The following is a 15,325-nucleotide window of genomic DNA, read 5'->3' on the forward strand; positions in this document are numbered from 1 at the left end:
TGATTTTTCACATCAGATTCAAGCTTCTTGGATGCAGTGCGTTCAACGCCCATGCTTTGGGAGCATTGGCAGAAGTGGCTGGTCCAGGCTTGAATGGTCATCTTTCAACGATTTTGCCGCCCCTAATCGCTGCAATGGATTCAGATGAAATGGTACGTGCAATTTTTGGTTTATCGAGATTATTCATCACTGCTCTACAGGATGTGGCTTCTTTTGCAAAGAGTGCGGGTGAAACAGTTGTTTTGGCTATTGACGGAGAAGGACTTGAGTATCTTCTCTCGGAGCTTGTCCGCGGCCTTGGTGATACTCAGGTATGATTTCGTGAGCTCCTTCGAGAAGGATTGTCTGTCCGTGTTTCACTTTTTTATTGTCCGTTGTAGGCTTCAATCAGGACATGGTCGGCCTACCTTACGGGATATCTTTTCAAAAATACAAAGCTGGACCTGAGCGACGAGCTGCCCAACATTTTGACTACTCTGGTAGTAATGCTCACTGATGTCAACGACAATACTGTTAAAGTAAGTCTCATCTTTACACCGGGCTGTTGTTCACTTCTTTACGCGTTCAGGCTGTTTGGGAAGCATTGGCGTCCGTGACTGCTACCATATCCAAGGAAAATCAACCGTCCTATGTGAAAGTGTTACGTGATGCTGTGTCCACTGCCCGGGACAAAGAGCGTCGCAAGCGGAAGGTTGGCTTATAAGTTAAACAGCTCTTTTTTTTACTTATAATTATTATTATGCAGGGCGGCCCTGTCGTAATTCCTGGGTTTTGTTTGCCAAAGGGACTGCAGCCGGTTTTACCTATTTTATTGCAGGTATGCTGTTGCTTACGTTTTTCCACTAACTAGTTTTCTTGCCATGCAGGGGCTTATGAGTGGTTCTGCTGATTTGAGAGAACAAGCAGCAGAGGGTATTGGGGAGCTAGTTACCGTGACAAGTGAGGCTGCGGTTAAACCTTTTGTGGTGCCAATAACGGGGTAAAGTTCGCTTGTTTAAATGTTGGTGCCAACTATTTGGTTTGTTTCTCAGGCCTCTCATTCGCATCATTGGAGACCGATTCACCTGGCAAGTAAAGGGCGCAATTTTAGGGACTCTGGGAATTATCATCAGCAAAGGAGGCATCGCTCTGAAACCGTTTCTTCCACAACTACAAACAACTTTTATGAAATGTCTTCAGGACAATACGAGGTGCATTTAGCCAGTTGCGATTCTGTTTCCATAATTCTGCTCTTTCTGCCTTTAGAATTGTTCGATCACGTGCAGCTGCATCGCTTGGCAAACTATCGATACTAAGCACAAGAGTTGATCCCCTTGTTGGGGATCTTGTTGCAGGACTTCAGGTATTACTTAAGTATTCACGTTACAATCTGTGACTTGAAACTTTGGCAGTCTGCGGAAGGTGGAGTGAAAGGAGCCATGCTGGTTGCTCTTAAGGGGGTCGTGAGGCATGCCGGCAAAAGTCTGAGCTCGGCCGTTTTAGATCGACTTACGGTTTTGTTACAAGACCTCTTAGCTACAGAAGAGGAGGAGCACAGGATACTCGCCGGCAAAACCTTTGGTCTCGTTTCTCAGGTTCTAATTTACATATTGCCTCCCCTTCTTAGTAACTGTTGGCTTTTTTTATCTGCAGTTCGTTGTGGATGACAGTTTCTCGGCATTGCTTCATGCCGTTCTAGTGCCTGGAACGTCTTGGACGTCGAGACATGGCATGACACTTGCTCTAGCATCAATAATTCGTTACTCCCCGAGCCGCTTATGTGCTTCACCATCTCTGCATTCAGCATCACTTAACACCTTGAAAACCAGGGTCAAAGATGACAAGGTACAAATGCTTGTGTGCAACTATACAGCATTGTCTGATTGTGTGCTGTCTGTAGGCTTCTGTAAGGGAGTGCTGTACACGGGCTTTTGGACGTCTGGTAGCCTATGAGCTACAATCTCGGCCCTCCGACGCCTTGAAGTCTTTGTCAGACGTGCTCCCTGTCCTTGTTGGCCTTCTTAACGACGATGCCAGTGATGTTAGGCGCGCGTCCCTTAGCAGCATAAAGATCATAGCAAAGGTATGCTTTTGGTTTGTTTTTGCGAGGCTGGAATTTCCTTATCATTATATCTGTTTGTTCACAGATCAAACCAGACTCATTGGCCGCGCGTATAACTACCTTAGGACCAGCGATTGCAGAGTCTATGAAGGATTCCAACACCCCCGTCCGAATGGCGGCGGAGCGTTGCGCGTATCATGTTTTCCAGCTGAACAAAGGTGAGCTACCAACAATGTAATTCTATAGAGCTCGCCCCTCACTGACGATGGATACGTTGCAGGACCGGAAAATACTCAGGTCGCGCAGAGATACATTACTGGTCTTGACGCCAGAAGAATAGCCAAGCAACCAGAGCAAAGGTGAGATTGTAGCATGACGTTATTTTCCTTCCATGCTGCTCTAACTACGTAAACTCTTGCAGTGACGACAGCGATGCCAGTGAGATTGATCAATAAGTAAGCAGGCAGTATATTTTTGTTCTATATTTTGCGTCCACTACTGGAGAGGGCCTGGAGTCCTTCTGTTCCGGTATTCATCACCATCATACTCATATACTTCCTGGTATAATAACAGCCGCAAGCCACCTTGTTTTGTATTTCGAAAGTTGCTAATTCCACGATATTTTTTACACAAAAAGAATATAGGTGCGTGTTTTCAGCGAGGTTGATTCATTGGCATGTTGGAGTTGCTTGTGACCGAGGAAGGACTCCTGGAACTTTGGATAGAACTCGATTTGTTTGAAGCCATCTTGACAAGCGCGTCCGTGTAAAACCCGGGAGCTGCATTCTGGAGCGCAGCGAAGTAGCCGGGCTGTAGCGAGGTAACGTCGATGGTGGCAGTTCCCAGAAGCATCGCCACAGCGTGTGACATTGTTGGACGAGCCGATGCGAGTGCCTGGCTGCACAGAAGAGCCACCTGAATCACCCTTAGGACCTCTCCCTCGTCAAACTCTGGCACTTCCGGATCCAGAAGTTCTAGTGCCCGGTTGTTCTCGTGGAGATGCCATGCCTGAAAGCAATGACCATTGATGGTTTTCAAGGAGGATCTTGTCATGACACTTACCCATTCTAGAAGATAAATCATTTCAGTGGGTAAGGATGTGTCCAAGTTGTCTCTTCCACTCACAACTTCCAGCACCAACACCCCAAAGCTGTAGACGTCGGCCTTCTCTGTCAGTTGGCCCCTCATTGCGTACTCTGGAGAAAGATAGCCTCTACAATAAGAAGAAGCTAGTGTCAGGATAAAACATGGAAGAGTGGTGCTTACATTGTTCCTGCGACACGGGTGCTGACGTGAGTCTGGTGATCCTTGAAAAGCTTTGCCAAACCAAAGTCTGCAATCTTTGGATTGAGGGTCTTGTCGAGAAGCACGTTGCTGGCCTTGATATCCCGATGCACAATCCTTGGAAGTGATTCTTCGTGCAAGTATGCAATGCCTCGAGCAATACCAACGCAGATATTGAAACGAGTTGGCCAATCAAAATGGATTACTCGTTCTTTCGGTTCTGGAAATCACCATGAGAAAAGAGAAGGACGCTTGCAAACTTACTGAGTAAAGCTTGGTGAAGACTGTTATTCTCCAGGAACTCATAAATTAAAATGCGATGGCTTCCTTCAATGCAGCAACCATGAAGCTTAACCAGATTACGATGTTGAACAGCAGAGATGACGGTTACTTCGTTCAGAAACTCCCGAGTCCCTTGATTTGATTTAGATGAAAGCTCCTTCATTGCTACAATTGTACCATTTGGCAGCACCCCCTAAGGAAAAAAGAAGGAACACTGAGAATAAAGCAACACTTAGTTCGTATACCTTGTAGACACTCCCAAATCCACCCTGTCCGAGCTTATTTTCGGGAGCAAATCCTCGGGTAGCTATCTTCAAGTCGTTGTAAGAATAGAGATTTGGCTTTGCTTCCAAACTTCTCAAATCTGTTGGAAGTAAGGAAAAATCACGTTATTGAGGAACATGTCTCGTGTACCTTCTTCATCTTGTCCATACTTCAGTCGACGTCGTTTTCGGATAAACAAGATGGCAAAGATCGCCGCCAGAAAAACTACAGCAACAGAAACACCAACCCCAACACCGATGGGTACAACTTTAGAATCGCTGGAGGGCGAAGGTGTTGCTGGAATCAGCCCAGAAGTATCAAACTCTAAGAAGTAAAGTGTGTTAGAACATGTTATACTAAAAACTCGGCATATATACCAGGCCGGACTCGAATTGCAGATATCAGAGGTCCAAAGGAAAGCGGAGCTGGAGAGCAGCAAGTCCCTTTGCCTCTCCATAAAAGATGAATTTCAAGAACATTATTGGAGACTTGAGCAGGAAAGGGTCTCACGATGGCTATATAAGAACCATTGGCTTCTGCTCGAATATCGAAATCTTGCAACACCCTTGACCCCTGTAGAATTTGTTTTCAGAAGAATAACTATACAGCAAGCTTTTCTTACCTGGATATAAACGTCAAAGAACCTTCTTCCTAGCCCCGTCCACCCCGAGCTATCGTCCTGAATAACAATTTCCGCAAAATGAAGATCCACTTGATAGGGCCCGTTAACCATTCCAAGCCCAAAGTACTTCAAAGAGGTAGGAGAAGCTCTGGCTGTTTGATAGAGTGACGAGTCTCGAGTTCCAGTAACGCGTGTAGCTGCAGTTGGAACTGAATTGAACGTGTTCCCGTTAAAATCAACATAGCCAGTGCTGCTAACTGCCCATGATTGGCTTGAGTTCGAATAATAAACCGCTTCCGATAGAGAAGACGAATCTTCGGTGAAAGTCATTCCGTCAGCAGAAACCGCTGGACCACCACAGTTGATAGACAACTCAAAGTCTGAATGATACCAACGTTAGTACACAAAGAAAGGGAGGACTCGTACTTCTTCCAGCATCAACGGCGTTGCATCCCATTCGAGTCTCCAAACAGTTCATCTCAGCTGCAGTTTGCCTGTAGACATTCTGTTAGTATATAGAATCTCAATCAGCATTATTTACCCTTGCGCATTGGAAACGTTAAAACTGTTCCAGATGATATTTCTGCAACAATACAGATGAACTTTCGTAAGAACGACCCGATAACGAAAACAAGGATACAAACTCTTGCAATCGACTTCTGTTGAGAGAAGATGGAAGGGCTCCTGTCAGGTTGTTGAAAGAAACGTCCCTGCTCAGACCAAGGTCAGCAAACATAAGCCTTAAGTGCATATAAACTTCTCTACAGAATTCCAAGACCGGTGAGAGAGCCAAGTTCCGCAGGAATTTCTCCATTCAAATTGTTGTTTGCCAATACTCTGGACACAGGCTGTAAGAATTTAAGTTAATGTTTGACAAACACGCTTACAGATTTTCCAAAGATGGTAGCGATGCGAGAGAAGAGGGAATAACACCAGTCAGTTGGTTGAAACTTAAATCACTGCGCATATCAAACAATGAACTATAGCGAAAAAAATGAAAAGACACTTACATGAACACAAGTCTGGTCATATTGCTGAAGTCCGGTATCGAACCTGACAGCTCACAGTTTCTCAACGATCTGTGCAAGTGAAAATGAGAAGAAAGAAAAGAGAAAAGAAAAAAAATTTACAATCTGCTTAAAAGTGATAGCCGATTCAAAGACTCTGGAATGCGAGCCCCGGCAGAGACGTCCCCAATGTATCTGGAGATACCAGAACTTTAGTTTATGAAAAAAAAAACAATACTTACAATTTCGTCAAGTTTTGAAGAGCGCCTAAGCTCGATGGAAGTTGTCCTCGGAACCTGTTTCCTTCCATTGTCCTGCGAAAAAATGGTTACCAAGGATACAAGTAGCAAAAGACATTTTTTACAGCTCCTGGAGGCTGGATAAGTTTCCAAGAACGTCTATTGAGCCATTGAAGTTGTTATCTGATATCGATCTGCAATTTCCATCAATGTTAAGCCAAAATATGCAGAAAGCACTAACAGGATTTGTAGACGTTGTAAACTTTCAAGTTGGGGAGGAATTTCTCCACTTAACCCACTTGAATCCATGTACCTGGATGCCAGATATAAAAACACCTCAATGAAAATGCTTTACTTTTATACGTACAACTGTTCTAGGAATCGCAGGTTGCCAATCTCTGGTGGAAGCGAACCAGTAAGATAGTTGGTACCAATACCCCTAGGAAAACATAAAAATATCAATAACGAAACAAAAACAAAAGTGACATTACATGCTACGCAGCTGAGTAAGCCTGCCAAAACTTGCAGGCAAGGGTCCTCTGAGCCTGTTAATCCCAATATTGCTGTTGTTCGTATTAGCAACGTAGGAAAAGAAAATGTGAGAAGCTAACGACACTTCATGAACGACAAAAGAGTTTCGTACAAGTACAGTAGGTTGGATAAGGATCCCAATTCCGCTGGAAGTGTACCAGTGATCATGTTTTGACCAAGGTTCCTGCAAGTCCATGTATGTAACCACACCGTGGAAAACGGAAGAACTTACAGATCGAAAAGAGAAGAGAAATTCCCAGTTTCCGGAGGAATCTCGCCTGCTACATTCATATTGAAAACAACACTAGGAAAAACAGACCAATCAATTAAGCACCAAAGAGTGGAAGCCGAAAACTTACAGCCGAAGCACATGGCAAACGGAAGAGTTCCCGGAGCAGTCGCACTGGACTCCACTCGCTGGTTGATATCTCTCCGCCGGAGCTGTGTTGTTCCATCCGTAGAGACCACTGCAAGGATCGACGCTGAAGTTCCATGCCGGTGAGAGGCCTATCCGGGATCCAAAAACTCGGAGTGCCTCCACTGTGGAAAAAAGAGTTAAGAAACTCGTGGAAGAACTTACAAAATTAGAAGCTACCTTCTGTCGGATCGAGCGTTCTCTGCTGCTGTCCTTGTGCTGCTCCATGAAGAAGCAGCACAAAAAGAAAAAGAATCGAAAGCGGTAGCTCCTCCATTCCAGGTCCAAATCTTCAGAGAACCATACTGATAGTACAGAGAACAGTAGCTCGGCTCACGAGCAAAGAAAAAAGAATGACAAAAAAAATCGGGGCGCAAAGTGAGAACATACTCATTTCTTTCGCTTCGCAAGTCTAAATTCCAATGCGGCAACCGTAGACTTTGTCAAATTGTCACTCTAGATTTTTTTTCCAAGATCTTGGACCGACACAATCGTCAGAGTGATTGCAAAATCGACCAAGAAGAAGTCAATCGCCGCGATTAGCAAGAGGATTGACTTGTTTATAGCTTAAAAAAGAACTTGCCTTGGGGGCTATTGATCGATCGACCAGAATGAGTCGCGCAGCATACCGCAAGGCCCCAGAAGGCGCTGCTGCCATGGAAACGATTCGAATCGAGCAAAAAGAATGCGCCATCGCCATAAACCCTAAAATATTGGAAAGCTTTCGAATTGGGGGGGGAAAGTTTCCCTAGCAGCACTCTTGGTGAGTGAGGGAATAAAGAAACAAACGCGCGGCTTTAAATGGCGAGACATCGATGAATTGGTTGATCGATCCAGAATGGCTCCCTCTTCTCTCGCGATCCTCTTCTTCGCGCTACTCGCATTGGCGCCATCGGGCACCAGCGATCCAATAGCAGCGCCGCCGCGTGAGAACGACGATCAAGCCATTAGCGGGCGAATGGAGCGGCCGTGGAGCATCCTCCAGTTCTACATGCACGATCAAACCTCGGGCTCCAATCCCACCACCGCCTTCGTCACCACGCCGCAGATCAACAACGACACTTACTTCGGCGTCGTCGCGGTGTTCGACGATCTGCTCACGCGATCGCCCTCGATCCAATCCGCCAGGGTCGGGAGAATGCGCGGGATGTTCACCTTCGATTCCCTCTCCGCGCTGAGCTTGCTCCAGAGCGCCACGGTGGAGATCTTTGGCCGCGCCGGGAGCATCAGCCTCCATGGCCAGAATCCCTTCCTGGATCCCCAGCGCGAGCTCGCCGTGATTGGGGGGAGTGGCGAGTTTCGTTGCGCGCGAGGATACGCGACGGTGTCCACCGCGGGCAACGAGCCTGGCGGACTTGTGCTCTTCTGGAACATCTTCTACAGGCTAGACTGCTAGACTGGTGCTGACCACATTTGACTATACTTGACTTTTCTTACACACTCTCTCTCTCTCTCTCTCTCACATAGCTTTGATATAGTCCGGGAAAACTACTGAAAATCATATGGATCATGAGCACAAGAAAACTCTGTAATAAACTCAAAACACAAACTTGGAGAAAGATCGTAGTCTCCTAGGCTTGCTTGATCAGAAGTTATTGGATGCGTATCATAGCAACAAGAAAACTCGTTTACAAACTCGAGCACAAACTATAGAGAAAGGTCGTAGTTTCCTAGGCTTTTGCTTGATCAGAAGTTGACGCTTAATCGGCTAGAGCACTCCAGCGTGAGCCGCCTCTGGATCTTGGTTCTCGACGATCGTTGGTGCTCCATCTCTTCTTTGCTCCATTTCACATGAGCTGCGCTCCTAGATCTGGATGCTAGAGCAGCCTTTGTTGGAGTGCTCGAGTCTTCCTCCTGTCCATTTGGAGTCATGAGAGCCGGATTTTTTACTTGCTGCTGCTGCTGCTGTGGATGATGAATCCTTTGCCGAGAAGCGGGAACTATAGCGCGTTTTCTTCCCAGATCGATGGAAATCTGCGGAGAGTCCGAGCTAGCGAAGCTCTTGATCTTCTTGGCGAGCAGGCTTTCCGGCCAGATTGGCTCGTTGAACTCTTGCAACGCGCACCGGTTCTTGCACAGGCTGCTTATCGTCGGTGTCATAAACCTCGGCAAAGATGGTGTACTTGGAGATGGATTCGTCGTAGCCGCACCGGTTAGCTTGTCGTTGCGATGGTCAGAGCTTTCGAGGAGCTGATGAGCGTCACTGAAACGTGTGGAGTTTCTTTTCTTCTCGTTGACGGTCGACTCGAGAGCCTGGATATCGACACTTAGGCGCTGGCACTCACCTTCCAGAGCCTCCATTTTCTGGACGATGCTGGAGATCCGCGCTTCTCGCTCCCGGGATTTCTGTGGAAGGAGATCACTTCAAGGTTGAAAGAAAGAACCAAAAAAATAAAGACTTACTGCTGCACAGTCGCGACTTAAGTGAATTCCTCGCGCTCTAGCTGCGAACGTCAAGGAACAAGTGGTCTCTGCCGAATCCTCCTCCTTGGGACTTGCATGGACGAACATGACAACTTTGGAGTTACATCCTACAGACACAAAACAATCAAAAGAACCGAAAAAATGAAAAAGAACAAGTTTGCTTACCGAGGCAATCCCGAAGAATTTGCGTCAGCTTGCTGTTCCTGAAGAAGAAAAATGTTTGTGATACCATTCGAGCTATAGTAAGGGCTCTATGCATACCTGTAAGGAATGTGTGCTTGCTTTTTTTGTAGAGCACTGATCACGTCTCCCAGTGCAGTGAGGGAGACGTTGATGGATTTGCCTTCCTCCAAAACCTTACCCCATGCCTGGGTTTTGAAGAAGCGTTCGCTGCCACCGAGATCAATAAGCCACACTTTGCTTCTCGAGACTTTATCTAACTGGGACTTGCGAACAATGTTTACTCGAACCAAGCTGCACGATCAATATTGTCAAGCCTATATACACGAAAAATAGAAGAAAAGAGGAAATCGAACCAGTGTGATCTGCTGGAGCTTTCATTTGAGCTTGTGGACGAAGTGGATCTGGCACGAGTACCTTTCCTGTAAAACTTGAGAGCGTCTGAGAGATTGTCAATCACATACTCCGTCAGGTTCTCGACCTCTACGTGATCCGAAACGCTCAGATGAATATTCAAGCTACAAAGAAAAGCGGCTTAGAATGTATAATGATCATGTCACAGAGACAAACCTCTTTGCTGGAGGGTCTGTTAGTCGCGTCGGCCGGGGAACCAGAAGATCACGCAGCGTTCCTTTGTAAATCTCCAACATGCTCAAAGTGAAGCGATAGTCACTGGTTGGCAAATTCTTGTCCTTGAAAAGCTGCTGCAGTGTCCGCGGAACAATTCCAGGGGCTCCTTTCTGGCCTTCCTGCTTATCACTCGACTTTTAGCATTGAGAGAAATGAAGAACACTTCCAGAGCGTGCTTACCATTGTGTAAGTCTTCCCAGTGCCTGTTTGGCCGTAAGAGAATATACAAATGTTGTGGCCGTCCAGAGCAGACTTGATAGTCGGCTGCACGTCCAGAAAAACATCCTCTGCAAGAATTGAAGCAAGTTTCTTCAGAATCTACATCTCGAGAAATGAAAAATGTTCGTACCTTGCGAGGCCGAGGGAGAAAATACTTTATCAAACTTGAACGTTTTGGAAGGCTCCCCGTTGGAAGAGACGCGAACCTCGGTCGGAGAGACAACCTCGCAGGCATGGGCGACATTTTCGTGAGGGAGATAAGGCCTCACTCTGCAAAAAACTCGTACATTCCCTGCAAAGCTAGCATTAAACAGGTATTATCAACAACAAGGCCGGAAAGACGAAAGAAGAAAAAAGAAGAAGCAAAAAGAAGCAGAGGCATACCTTGGAGATCGAGTAGCTTGCCGAGGCTCAGCCTTCTGTTAACATTCGACAGAGCAAAAGCTGCCTTGAGTAGAATGAGCTCTCCTGGCGAGAAAGTCTTATTCAGCTTTAAGAGGAGGAAGTAAAGCAAGGAAAAGAGGCCAACCTTCGAGAGCTCCGAGAGAATCTCCTGGTTTGCTGCCACTAGCGTTGTCGTCCTGAGAGCCCTCCGAATGGAAGTCCTCGATGACGAGCTTCACCGAGTTCACGAGGCTAAAATCCTTGCGCGCGTCCAGGCTGAGACACCTGAAAGAATCCCCGAGCCGCTCGAACGACTGATCGAGATCGAGAGATCCCATCACAAACTTTGGTTGCTACTTCTTACAAAACATCCAGAGGCAATGGAGATGGTTCTCAAAATGATTGAAGCTGCAGACAAAAGCACAGGACTGCCATTAGCAAAAGGAAAGCAGTAGTCATCACAGAAAGAGGATGAACAGCGAAAATAAAGAAAAGCTCCTGAGCGACTGTGAAAGTTTCTCCGACAAAACAACTTTGTTTGTCTCGATCGGTGGGCGAGAACTATTCAGTCGATGCAGAAGTCTGCACTGTTTTCCAGGAAAAAACCATTCATCACCAAAGAGCAAGAAAGAAAAAAAAAGGGAGCCAAGCTCCGATAATCGACACAGAGACAAAGGCGGAGGACTCGATCGACCGCAAAAACCTCCAAGGCTATGGCATTTCGGTCACGAACTTCTCACACCCACGAAAGAACTCGCAAGAACTTCGCAAAAAACACTTCCAAGGCAAGGGTTTCTACACACCTGGAAGAAGATCCGTTGCTCAAACCTAAGATTTCTTCCAGGAATCTTGTGTGCGAGAGAGAGAGAGAGAGAGAGGCCCCATCATCACACACGCTTTGAATGTAGTGCAATGGTGTGTGATGCATGGTTCGCATTTTGCCCCCATCATGCATTGTGACATGTTGCATGATTCATGATTGCGAATGCTATGCGTTACATACATGGAATGCTATGGGTGTGATGCATGGCCATGGATTATAGCTCCACTGACAGCCGTATCTATACATTGTCTCGTTGTAATATTCCCTTCACAATGCTTGTGTTAATTAATCTCGCAGGGCAGGACTGAGAAAGACGTTTTTGTCGAAAGGGTTTTACGTGAAATGCCCTTGTAGCTCAGTGGTAGAGCGCCAGTCTTGTAAACTGGAGGTCCAGAGTTCAACCCTCTGCGGGGGCAAAGTTAATTGAAATTTACTTTTTACATTGGACGAATCTCTTTGTGCTGATCGCTACATGGAATCACTTGTGCTGATCGATTCGTAGCGTTTGCTTCCATTCTCCTTGATCGCGTTGGAGACCTTGGCAGCTGCCACGAGCAGGATCGCTCCGGCAGCTCGCAGCGCCACTGTCGGCTTCACGCCCGCGAGGATTTCCCAAAACATTGCGGTTTTCTCTTTTCAACTCCTTCATCCACAAATTGACGAAGACGAATGGAGAATTTTTGAGTGACTGGAGTGGGGAGTTTCTAGTTTTCATGTCGAGGCAGGACAGGAGCGAATACCTTGCAATTCCCGAGCGCCTCTCTAGCCCTAACCTTTCACATCTGGACAACTCGACAGCTCGCCACGTGTTCGCTTTCTAAGGAGGTCCTGAGCTCGATTCCTGTCAGCTACTTCTAGGGTTCTTGCGATGATAGGCGCCAGAGCTGTGAAGCAGATCGTCAATGTCGTGGACCGGCCTCTTGGGAAGGGCAAATCCGAGGTAAGCACGATGATCTTGATCTCATAGAATGCAAGCACAAGATCGCATTTCCAGGTCAGTGTGAATGCTCTCTCGTTTTTGTTCTCCGAGATCGTGCAGTACAACCAGACGCGAGTGGATAACATCGCAGAGCTCGAGCGCAGGTAAAAAATCTCGATGCTTCACTGTGAGAATGTATGTGATGGAAGTCTCTCAAAGATTGGAGGATCAGGGATATGGCGTTGGTCTCCGTTTCCTCGAGCTTTTGTGTCACAGAGAGAAGGTAAGAATCTCTAGTAGACGTGTTAATTTTTTGTTTTTAACTCTCTCATAGGGTAACAAACGAGAGATACGATTGCTAGGAATCTTATCTTTTGTCCACACCACTGTCTGGAAGTCTCTCTTTGGAAAGGTAAGTTTCGTGGTTTTTCTTTCAGGCAAGTAGAAGTGATCTCTCCGAATAGGTTGCCGACTCTTTGGAAAAAGGCACGGAGCACGACGACGAGTACATGATCAGCGAGAAAGAACTTCTCGTGAACAAGTAAGTTGCTCTGTGCTGCGAGAAAACGCATTAATTTTGCCATGGTTTTTAGATACATCTCAGTGCCTAAGGACATGGGAGCCTTTAACTGCGGAGCATACGTCGCGGGTATTGTAAAGGTTGGGCATAGATGTCTCATTTCAAGTAAAGATTCTGAGGTTTTCTCTCCTCGCAGGGTGTGTTGGAAGGTGCTGGATTTCCTGCTAGAGTAACGGCTCATTACGTACCAATGGAAGGCCAGAGTCGGCCAAGGACAACAATTCTAATCAAATTTTCCGAGGAGGTAAGATAAAGCATCGTCCCTGCGGTTCTAGCTGTTCTAGCTTTCAACCCTTTGCGGCGTAAACATTCTCGCAGGTTTTGAGGCGAGAGGCACGTCTTGGCTAGCATGAAATATGCATTGTAAGAAGAAGGCTGTGGCCAAAGAAACAAGTGAGCTTTTGTTTCCACTTATCAACAATTAACCAGCTTATGTGGACGAATAAAGGATGCCACATGTTTTACAGCAGAAGGCCACGGAAGCAAGTGATTGGGTAATGGCTGTGGCAATGGCGCCTTGCAATACATGCTCCACACCGGTCGTCAAGGGTTGCATTGATACGGCATCACAGGTATGCGAAAGAATGAACTAAATGGAGGTACCAAATTTCATGCTCTAAAGAACAACGTGATGAAAATCACTGTGTGGCTCATTCAATGGCCGCTCTGTGGTGTTTTTCAAATTCCAGCGCTTGAATTCTAGTCTCCCGGGTGCGCTGAAGAAGTCTGGATGTAATGTTTCGGCAAAATGCAAGCAGTTCGAACGAGCAAAGGTTTGCATTCATTTCTATATTGTTTGTATTTCTCATTCCTAACGGAAGTTTCTCTCCAGAAGTCTAAAAAGCACACGGAATTCAGGCTACATTCTTTCAGTCTAATAGGCTTATTCACGCTTGCTACCACCAGACCTGTCGAAGAAGTTTTCAACACCTGGGTGATGAGCGAGCAAGAGATAAAAAACATGTGTAAGCGTATTAATAGATACAGCTTGTCATCGGGAACTGCTGATCTTCTTTCCAGATATGTTTATTGCGATCCTGTTCTCGTTCGGGTGCTGCGTTGCTGGCTCCATGATTGTAAGTTCGTGCTTCGTTTGTAAAAGCTTGAGCTAAAGCATTTTTTATTCTTCTTACGTAACGCAATTCTAGGATCCTTACTATGATGGAGACGATTATCGTCGTGCCGGAGGTGATGGATCCGTTCACTGGCAATATGACAAGGCAAGTGTAGAAAACAAAAATCAGTTTCTAACAGAACGCTTAAACTTCGATACACAGACTGAAAGGGAAGAGATAGAAGCTCGTGAAGAACTCTGGGAAGAGGAGCTTCAGCGGGAACTCGAAGAGAAATCCAGGCTCCTGAAGCAAGTCGAGGAGAAAGAAAAAGAGCGGGTGTGAGGTATGACTCCACTGTATAATGTATAGATTCGCTCCGCGCAGGTTTTTAAATACGACACCGTGTACTGCCTTTCGTGGAAACGCTTTGGATGGACAAGTCACGTCTTTGTTGGTTCTTACGTGCTTTTTTTTAAGGAGATTGTTTTTACGTGGAACATACCTCAAGACAGACAGCCACCGGTTTTCGCGCTTTAGCCTGCGTGGATATCTGGTATGGAATTTCCTGTTTAGCTTTGCTTGGGATGCTTCTCTCGCCACTGACTTTTGTATGATTGAGAAGAATTTTCCCAGGACGAAGTAAACCTTTGCCAACGAAGCCGGTTTTTAAGCTTTTCTCGCATTTCTTTTCGGTTCTAATCAGACGCACAGGAGGTGATATGACACTGGCCGGGAGCCTTGTTTGTTTATGAATTTATCCACAGGACCTCAGGAATCGCGAGCACATGATTGGAACGTGAATTCGGGGGCCCGACTTCAGTCCCACAGTGATCATCACAAGTGCTGCCACTGCGCTGCCGCCCGCCCCGTTGCGTCTGAAACATCAAAGTGGCACTGCTTCCTTCGGCCCAAGCTCTGATATTCCAAGTACGTGATGTGGCTTCTGGAGAAGGTCTTCTATTATCATGCCTTGGTGCTTCCACTGTTGCAAGGTACTCTTTGCTTTTCCAAGGTTTTATTCTATTCGGGAATGTTTTAAAGCTTGTGTTTCTCTCCTGTTCGTCGCAGGGTTTGTAGGTGACGCTAAAGCCATACACGATTAATCGGTGGGTTTGGTTTGGTTGCGTTTGGTTCCGTCGCTTTCACCACCAAACTTTTGCATCAGACCGGCGCATTGGATCCAGAGAAAGGGTCTTATCCATGGAAAGGGGTGATGAGAGACTGGAACTAGTCTGGAGGACGACAGACAGGGAAAGCGAAAAAAAAAAGGCGAGAGAGAGAGAGAGAGAGGAAAAAAAAAGAGAGAGGAAAAAGGGCAAAGAATGTTACTTTTTTGCTTTTTATATCAAGCGTTTAAGCTGCTCGTCTTTAATCTCCTACACACGGGGATCTCGATCGACTCTCCAGCTAAAGTAAGAGGAAGAGG

At 46.3% G+C, this 15,325-nt stretch overlaps 6 protein-coding genes and 1 non-coding gene across 13 annotated transcripts in view; 5 read left to right on the forward strand and 2 right to left on the reverse strand.

Annotated features, from left to right (window-relative positions):
- LOC9653932 (protein ILITYHIA) overlaps positions 1-2,636 on the forward strand; it is an 11,130-nt gene extending 8,494 nt beyond the window's left edge. Inside the window, 14 exon segments of the mRNA XM_024669319.1 lie at positions 1-152; positions 201-311; positions 381-518; positions 569-691; positions 746-817; positions 867-979; positions 1,032-1,190; positions 1,246-1,342; positions 1,392-1,574; positions 1,633-1,824; positions 1,880-2,062; positions 2,127-2,259; positions 2,322-2,400; positions 2,463-2,636. The exon segment at positions 1-152 is cut by the window's left edge and continues 2 nt beyond it. Coding sequence (XP_024525087.1) covers positions 1-152; positions 201-311; positions 381-518; positions 569-691; positions 746-817; positions 867-979; positions 1,032-1,190; positions 1,246-1,342; positions 1,392-1,574; positions 1,633-1,824; positions 1,880-2,062; positions 2,127-2,259; positions 2,322-2,400; positions 2,463-2,496 — 1,769 coding nt within the window. The 3' untranslated portion in view covers positions 2,497-2,636.
- On the reverse strand, positions 2,606-7,011 carry LOC9653933 (probable LRR receptor-like serine/threonine-protein kinase At1g56140). Its single transcript, XM_024669320.1, has 24 exons — positions 6,866-7,011; positions 6,630-6,810; positions 6,503-6,574; positions 6,383-6,454; positions 6,231-6,302; positions 6,107-6,178; positions 5,981-6,052; positions 5,865-5,933; positions 5,743-5,814; positions 5,624-5,695; positions 5,504-5,572; positions 5,381-5,452; positions 5,259-5,330; positions 5,138-5,203; positions 5,035-5,076; positions 4,920-4,987; positions 4,494-4,873; positions 4,249-4,444; positions 4,022-4,195; positions 3,853-3,971; positions 3,590-3,800; positions 3,308-3,545; positions 3,104-3,254; positions 2,606-3,049 (listed from the first exon to the last, which is right to left on the reverse strand). The coding sequence occupies exons 1-24, from the start codon at positions 6,960-6,962 to the stop codon at positions 2,696-2,698; spliced, it is 3,063 nt and encodes a 1,020-aa protein (XP_024525088.1). The 5' UTR covers positions 6,963-7,011; the 3' UTR covers positions 2,606-2,695.
- Positions 7,012-7,523: 512 nt separating this feature from the next.
- Positions 7,524-8,081, forward strand: LOC9654707 (dirigent protein 21). The gene has a single exon (XM_002964104.2). The coding sequence runs from the start codon at positions 7,524-7,526 to the stop codon at positions 8,079-8,081; it is 558 nt and encodes a 185-aa protein (XP_002964150.2).
- A 109-nt stretch (positions 8,082-8,190) lies between these two features.
- Positions 8,191-11,483, reverse strand: LOC9653934 (kinesin-like protein KIN-14U). Of its 2 annotated transcripts, XR_002991706.1 has the most exons (12): positions 11,326-11,483; positions 10,668-10,930; positions 10,523-10,606; positions 10,269-10,430; positions 10,100-10,206; positions 9,860-10,038; positions 9,646-9,807; positions 9,371-9,583; positions 9,275-9,312; positions 9,089-9,216; positions 8,309-9,031; positions 8,191-8,209 (listed from the first exon to the last, which is right to left on the reverse strand). XR_002991706.1 is itself a non-coding variant. In XM_002964497.2 (10 exons), the coding sequence occupies exons 1-10, from the start codon at positions 10,858-10,860 to the stop codon at positions 8,372-8,374; spliced, it is 1,926 nt and encodes a 641-aa protein (XP_002964543.2). In that variant the 5' UTR covers positions 10,861-11,291; the 3' UTR covers positions 8,313-8,371. The 2 variants fall into 2 exon arrangements, 1 of the variants encoding a protein (XP_002964543.2); XM_002964497.2 differs by lacking the exons at positions 8,191-8,209; positions 11,326-11,483 and having other exon boundaries at positions 8,313-9,031; positions 10,668-11,291.
- Positions 11,484-11,689: 206 nt separating this feature from the next.
- On the forward strand, positions 11,690-11,761 carry TRNAT-UGU. Its single transcript has one exon. It is a non-coding gene; the product is annotated as a tRNA-Thr (tRNA).
- Positions 11,762-12,184: 423 nt separating this feature from the next.
- Positions 12,185-13,404, forward strand: LOC9654708 (trafficking protein particle complex subunit 5). Of its 3 annotated transcripts, none has more exons than XM_024669093.1 (9): positions 12,185-12,285; positions 12,340-12,428; positions 12,484-12,547; positions 12,599-12,676; positions 12,729-12,805; positions 12,858-12,924; positions 12,981-13,088; positions 13,163-13,237; positions 13,293-13,404. In XM_024669093.1, exons 1-8 carry the CDS (start codon positions 12,214-12,216, stop codon positions 13,190-13,192), a joined length of 585 nt encoding a protein of 194 aa, XP_024524861.1. In that variant the 5' UTR covers positions 12,185-12,213; the 3' UTR covers positions 13,193-13,237; positions 13,293-13,404. The 3 variants fall into 3 exon arrangements, with proteins under 3 accessions (XP_024524861.1, XP_024524862.1, XP_002964151.1); XM_024669094.1 differs by having other exon boundaries at positions 13,312-13,384; XM_002964105.2 differs by lacking the exon at positions 13,293-13,404 and having other exon boundaries at positions 13,163-13,256.
- LOC112344411 lies at positions 13,290-15,266 on the forward strand. Of its 4 annotated transcripts, none has more exons than XM_024669091.1 (8): positions 13,290-13,416; positions 13,534-13,617; positions 13,677-13,815; positions 13,865-13,920; positions 13,993-14,064; positions 14,122-14,891; positions 14,968-15,005; positions 15,065-15,266. In XM_024669091.1, exons 1-6 carry the CDS (start codon positions 13,294-13,296, stop codon positions 14,239-14,241), a joined length of 594 nt encoding a protein of 197 aa, XP_024524859.1. In that variant the 5' UTR covers positions 13,290-13,293; the 3' UTR covers positions 14,242-14,891; positions 14,968-15,005; positions 15,065-15,266. The 4 variants fall into 4 exon arrangements, with proteins under 4 accessions (XP_024524859.1, XP_024524858.1, XP_024524857.1 ...); XM_024669090.1 differs by having other exon boundaries at positions 14,122-14,452; positions 14,522-14,891; positions 14,968-15,266; XM_024669089.1 differs by having other exon boundaries at positions 14,968-15,266.
- The last annotated feature ends 59 nt before the right edge of the window (positions 15,267-15,325 follow it).

This window comes from Selaginella moellendorffii, unplaced genomic scaffold, assembly GCF_000143415.4.
Source record: "Selaginella moellendorffii unplaced genomic scaffold, v1.0 SELMOscaffold_4, whole genome shotgun sequence".
Taxonomy (NCBI): Eukaryota; Viridiplantae; Streptophyta; class Lycopodiopsida; order Selaginellales; family Selaginellaceae; genus Selaginella; species Selaginella moellendorffii.